At 53.1% G+C, this 6,517-nt stretch overlaps 1 protein-coding gene across 2 annotated transcripts in view; it reads right to left on the reverse strand.

The window, feature by feature from the left end:
* LOC101648593 (guanylyl cyclase-activating protein 1) overlaps positions 1 to 6,511 on the reverse strand; it is a 9,784-nt gene extending 3,273 nt beyond the window's left edge. For both annotated transcript variants that reach the window (XM_004710855.2, XM_045294838.1), the window contains exon 1: positions 6,248 to 6,511. In XM_004710855.2, the coding sequence (XP_004710912.2) occupies positions 6,248 to 6,448 (201 nt within the window). In that variant the 5' untranslated portion in view covers positions 6,449 to 6,511. The remainder of the gene's footprint in view (positions 1 to 6,247) is intronic.
* Between the last annotated feature and the right edge of the window lie 6 nt (positions 6,512 to 6,517).

Consider the following 6,517-nt stretch of genomic DNA (forward strand, 5'->3'; position numbering starts at 1 on the left):
TCACGAGGGTGAGAGGGTGGAGGAGGGAGGACCAAGGGCTCCAGTAGACAGAAAATGTTTGGAAATGATGATGGCAACCTATTACAAATGTGCTTGATACAGTTGATGTATGCATTGTGCTAAGAGCTGTAAGAGCCCCCAATGAAATGATTTATTAACATTAAAAATAGAAATATTTTAAAACTCTTATAATACTATCTAGTTTGTGGACCTTTTGGTTATTCTTATTTAAGTATTAACTGTACGAAACAATAAACTCCCTTTCTGTATATCTTTTTTTATACTTAAAATGGTCATTAGGGCAGAGTATCAGTGGTAAAATTATTGGAATCCCCCCACTGTCCTGTGGGGGACATCGGCATCCCACCCACCTCGTCAGAGCTGAGGGATCAGTGGCTCCATATGAGTGTCTCGGGTGCCAGCACATGCCCGGAACATGGGATGTGCTCGGTACAAGCCAACTAACCAGGCTCTCAAATAACTGGAATTGCCGCTACTACTAAGGGGCTCCACACAGCTCTCAGAGAAATGCCATTACCTTTTCATTCCATTTCCCCCACAGCGTATGGAAGCCCCCTCATATCACTGTTATCAAGGGGTCTCGTGTACCCATGCTCTGCAGCCACTTCCGCACAAGACAGAGTAGAATCACAACCGTGGGCTCTGTGGGGAGGCGGTGGCCAGCTGAGTCCTGGGGGGTTGACTAGCGGGGAGGGGGCACAGTGTAATCTTACAGCAAGGCCAAAGCCGCCGGTCGTTTTCAACCCATAGAAGACATTGTCGAACTGCCACCCTGGCGTTTCCTCGGTGATAATCCGATGGGGGCAGATAGCCACAGCTTTGTTCAGCGGCCGAGCAGAGTTTGAACTGCTCACCATCCGTTAGTGGCTAAGCCCTTCAACCACTGCTCACCAGGGCTCCTTGCTGTGGGGCAAAAACCCAGAACGAAATTCACTGCCCTTGAGTCTGACGCACAGCATCCCTATGCGGGAGTAGAAAGCTTCGCCTCTCTCCTGCATTGCAGCTGGTGGTTTTGAACTGCTGGCCTGGGGTTAGCAGCCCAATGGGTAATCCACAACACCACCAAGGCTTCCTTTCTGGGGGGGACAGGGCCCCCTAACTTTTCCCTGGGCCACTATTCTTCCCCAGCCCTGCAGCTCTGCCCAGGGGCCCGCGTGAGGCTGGGAGAGAGGAGCCTTGACCTGCAGAGGCTGAGCCAGTGAGGAGAGAAGGCAGACATGGCCTTGGAGTCTGGAAGACTCTATTTGTGGGTCTGAGATGCTCGTTAACAGGCAGTGCCCCGAGGTGAAATGGCCAGTTTGTGATACAAGGAGCTCCTTATCACGGAAAGTAGTGTGGGCTGTGTGGGCTGCTTTGGGCTGCATCTAAATGCCAGGTTAGCAGTTCAAACCCACCAGTCACTCTGCAGGGAAGAGATGAGGCTGCCTGCTCCAGTAAAGATATACAGCCTCAGAAAACCCTAGCTGGGGTCACTTTGAGTCAGAATGGACTCCATGGTGAGGGGGAGGGGGCGACCTGAAGCAGATGTTGGGCAGCAGGGGCTTTGAGAACTCAAAGCAAGACCTTGATATTGTGACCAAAACCCACAGTGGGCATCTGCATGGTGCTATCCCAAGTTCAAGGGCTTTCATGCACTCTAGCCCATGTCTCCTTGCCCAGCCCACCTCCTGAGGCTGTTGCAAAATGGGCCCGGACACAGCCCTGCTTGGGTAAGCAAGGAAATGCCTGAGGGGACTCTGGGGAGGGCGTACAGGCAGAAGATACTGGTGGCGCAGTGGTTAAAGCACCCGGCGTTTAGTATAAAGAGTTTAAGTATAAAAAGGTATACCGAAAGGGAGTTTATTATTTCACACAGTTAATACGTAAATAAGAACTATACAAGAGGCACACAAAACTAGATTATAAGAAAGAGTTTCCATATTAATGGAGAAATATTAAATACCATCTGATAAAAAATACTGAAAGTGTTATTTAAGCTATTTCCATATTACTTCTTGATTGGCGTGCTCACTTGCAATACCCTTCGCTTTTATCTGAGCACCGTTGGCTCTGTGATTTGTCCTGAACCGTCTTTGTACTGTGAGAGTAGGATCCCATCCCGTTAGAGGGGGCCCATTCGATGATAGTCACTGTGCATTAGAAACAGGTGACTTCTCTGAAAATATTTATGTTCGTCTTTGAAAAACTCCTTTCCATTTCTGCTGACAAAATGTTTAGCACTTTGAAGACTTTCAAGGATTGCATAATTCACTCACTCTCTCGTGGGAATGGAGGCGGGGTAACACAAAGCTGAAACCAAAGACAGTGTGCGACCCTCTGGTGGCTTGGCATTTTTATATTACATGTTCGCTTACTGAAGCAACCCTGGCAAGAGGGCCCAAATGCAATGCTTCCTCAAAAGCATACTGAGTTTTAGGCATGGAACAGATAAATATTACAAGCATAGTTCCATCTGTCCCACGGATGGAATGAACATGACTACGGGCACTTAGAATACGCTGTTGCCCAGATGAACGTGAACAAAGAATAAGAAATGAAAAGTTGTGATTTCCACTTTAGTGAGAACCGTGATTACGAGCGCCATTTTAACAACCAGTTTGCTAAAGTCAACGGAAAATCAAGATATAGGCTCTACCCAACTGGTGTGAACTGGCTGAATCCCACCACTGTACTGGATCTCAGGCAACACAAAGGCCCTAAGGTGCTGGTGGATGGGGTTCAGCCGGAGGGGAGGCTACCTGGAGACCAGATGGAGTCAAAACAGAAGGCTGATTCACTTTCAACCGAAAGAAAGGACCATGCAGACGGTACTTAGCCGAGACCCAGACATGAAGAGATGCATGGGAATCACTCAGAAGACAGACCAGCCGACTAACGAAACCTCAAACTCGCGGTAGCAGATGCGGGTTTAGGGGCTGCCCTCCCTGGAGCTCCTAGAGATGCGTCTTGACCCAGAGAACGGATTTCCTTGGCAACGGAGCAGTCTTGAAGCTTCCGTGTGTTTGGAGGGAAGGTGGTGTTTCAACCATTTACTTCTTCCCCTCCTAGGGAGGAGGGTCCGCGTTTCTGGGCTCCGTCCAGCATGGTGACTCCACCCTCCTGGTCTCCTTCAGGAAGGCCTCCCAGCGCCAGGAGGCTGCTGCCCTTGAGGCTGGAGCTCGCAGTCCATAAGCTGCTTTGGCCCCTGTGTCCTCACTAGCCCTTAGTGCGTTCGTGAGTCTTAAACGGCCCTCGCACATACTGGACAGGCTGTAACTGGAGGATTCCTGAACCCATGTCCTGAGATACTCTCAATCCTGATCAGACAGTAGCTAGGTGAATGGTTCTTCAGGGTTCTGAGAGTGGTGGGTGGGGGATAGCAGAGAGTCAGTAGTCATGGGTACAAGAAGGAAGAGAATGTCCTACAATGGAGTCTGGCCATGCTTGCACAGCTCCTAAGTATCGTTCAAACACTGAACTAAATGTCAATAAAACTGTGAAAATAAACAATAAATCACTGCACAAACAAAACCCTCCTGACCTGGAACCAGCCCCGAGCTTACATAACAGACGGGCTCCCCAAAGAAAGGTTCTCCCCGGTGAGAGCCAGGCTCCTCTCAAAAAATCATCTATAGGCGACCCCAGGGTCAGCCGTGGCTTTAAAACAAAGACGAGCGTGTGAGGCAGGTGTGGCCGCGGCTGTGCAGTCGATTCTGACTCGCAGTGACCCTGGGTTTCCACGACGGTCGCTCTTTACAGGAGGAGAAAGCCTCGTCTTTCTCCCTTGGCACGGCTGGTCGTTTCAAACTGCTGACCTTGTGGTTAGCAGCCCAACTCGTGGCTAGTAACCCACCATGCCACCAGGGCCCTTGGGATCATCAAGACCAGCGAACCCCTCACCGAAGAGAAGCCGTTCCAGCCATCACGTTAGCGGCGAGTTAATGAAACGTCTGGGCAGGAGGGCCCGAGAATGATGTTATAAATACCCAGATGACCCCTGGCAGAAGAGGGGTCCTTGCTGCCCCTGCCGTAAGGGACACTAGATGGATGGAAACAACCAGAAGAAGAGCGCTCACACACTGTGAGGAACAGCGCCAGTGTCGCTGGAGAAACTGCAGAGGTTGTAGCACGGGAAACTCCACTGCTGCATAATCTTCCCGGAAAACACAGCAGCATCTCACCTGCACAGACACACTGCCATCCACTCATAGGCACCCTACAGGGCAGCCCCGTGGGTTTCTGAGACTATAACTCTTTATGGGAGTAGAAAGCCTCATCTTTCTCCCAAGAAGCGGCTGGTGGTTTCGAACTGCTGATCTTGCAATGAAAAGCCCCACGCGGAGCCATTATGCCAGCGGGACTCCGCTCATTTACTACCACTAATAAACAGGCCCAGAGCCCAGCTTTCCCTCACGGCCTGATGGTGTGTTGGGCCAATGCCTAGCCAGTGAGGGGGGCTGCCCAGCTGCGGTGGACACAGGTCAGTGCTTCGTCCTCCCTTTTCCACCACTACGCCCTCTCTGCTGGATTTCTCTGAACAGAGGGAGCGTTTGCTGTGGCCAATCAGCACTCCCTGAATGTGCATATGGACATCCCCGGGGTCTGTTTTGCTGTGTCTATTGATAATAAATTAAATCATCAATCAATCGACGGCCACCGCAGAAGAAAAAGAAAAGCCTGGGGGGCCCACGGAGCCCCAGGGGCCCAGCAGGATGGGCAGCTGACCGCAAGAGCGGAAGTTTGAACCCATCAGCAGCTTCCGGGGGAAAAAGCTGTGTCCGGCGGCTCCCGTGGAGTGGACAGCCTTGGGAGCACTGACGGGGCAGTTCCGCTGTCCCCTAGTGACTCTGAGTCGGAATCCACTCCGTGGCGGTGTGCTGGCTGCTTTGACGAGACACCGGGGTCTTCACTGACCCATGAAGCAAAGACAGAACCCAGACGTCTGACCGGATGCCTCCAGCATCCGATGTCGACGGAGCGAGTGAGCTGAGGCCGAGGGGGAGCAAAGTCACCGAGCTGATAAAAGCCAGGGGCCCGGGGCCCCAGTTCCTCATTGCCCAGGCAGCGTCACCTCCTGCTTATCCAAAGTCCTCGCCTACGGAGTGCAGCCGTCCCTGGGGGAGACACGCGGTTGGATCACCGTGCACACCTTTAGACCGAGTGGGGGAAAGACGAAGGTGAGTCACTGAGCATCCTGGAGCTGGAGTGGCCTCCCTGGGAGAAAGACAGGGGGTTTCTACTCCTGTGAAGAGTGGCCGTCTCTCGTTCTTCCTGCCCAGGGCGGTCACTGTGAGTCGGCGTCCACTCGACGGCAGTGTTTGGTTGGCTTTGTTTCTTCCTGCCTTCCCGGGGAATCCCTGGACAGTGTGAGCCATTAACTCGGTCACCTGCTCACTGAAAGGTCGGGCCTCCAAATCCATGCAAAGGTAACGCGACAGACAGACCTGCCGACTGAAACACCTGCCATTGAAAGCCTGATGGGGCACAGTTCTACTCTAACAAACCAGTCAGAGCCGAGGGAAAAGCAACGCTTTCCCCTGGAAAAGGAGCCGACGTGGGGCGGTGGGGTAGGCACCGGGGTGCTGCCCCCACTGTGGGCAGCCCAAACGGACGGACAGACAGGCTGCTCACAGGAGAACGACGTGGCCGCCCGCTCGGTGAAGATGAGCCATCTCAGAAGCCCTCTATCCGGGGACTCTGAGCTACTGGACGGCAGTGAGTTTGACTGGTTTCTGTTTTCTCCCTAGAAGGTGGGGGCAGGGGCGAGGTTGGGTTCATTTGTCTCCTCGGGGCCTGGTCCACAGTGGGTGCTCAGCCAACACCGGTGGTGGTGATGGGAGGTGCTGCTGAGCCCAAGTGAACACAGATCGACCTCGTGAGAGAGACGCTCACCAAGAGCCCGTAGGACAAGTCTGTGAGGAGTAGACTCTTGGTGGGAGTAGAAAGCCTCATCTTTCTCCCTCAGATCGGCTGCTGGTTTCAAACTGCTGCCCCTGTGGTTAGCAGTCCAACACGTAACCCACTGTGCCACCAGGGCTCCTCAGGGTTCCCTGGACTGTGATGCATTCATAAGAGCAGATCCCCAAGCCTTAACTCCTCCAACAAGCAGGTTAAAATTGAGTCCCTAGGGGTGAACGGTGACGCCCCAAATAAGCAAAGGCAGTCACGGAGGGCAGGAAGTCTTGCATCCAGGAGGTGCCTCCGTTCCCTACCTGTGCCCCCACCCCCACCCCCGGGCTTGACTCACCTTGTTAAAGTCAAAGGTCTCAAACATCTGCTCCACATACTGGCTGGACCACGGGCTCAGGTTCGTGAGGCCAAAGAGCTGGCGGAACTCATAGAGGGTGAGCTGGCCCGAGGGGCACTCGGTCATGAACTTCTTGTACCACTGGTGGCACTCGGTGCTGCTCAGCTCCTCCACCGTCTTCCCCTCCATCACGTTGCCCATCCTGAGAGGCCGGAGTCCAAGATGCTCAGGCCCAGTTCCCCGCTACTCCTCCTTCAAATGACGGGCTTT

The sequence above is a fragment of the Echinops telfairi genome, unplaced genomic scaffold (genome assembly GCF_000313985.2).
Source record: "Echinops telfairi isolate 266 unplaced genomic scaffold, ASM31398v2 ScPeMD7_3533;HRSCAF=4204_1, whole genome shotgun sequence".
NCBI lineage: Eukaryota > Metazoa > Chordata > Mammalia > Afrosoricida > Tenrecidae > Echinops > Echinops telfairi.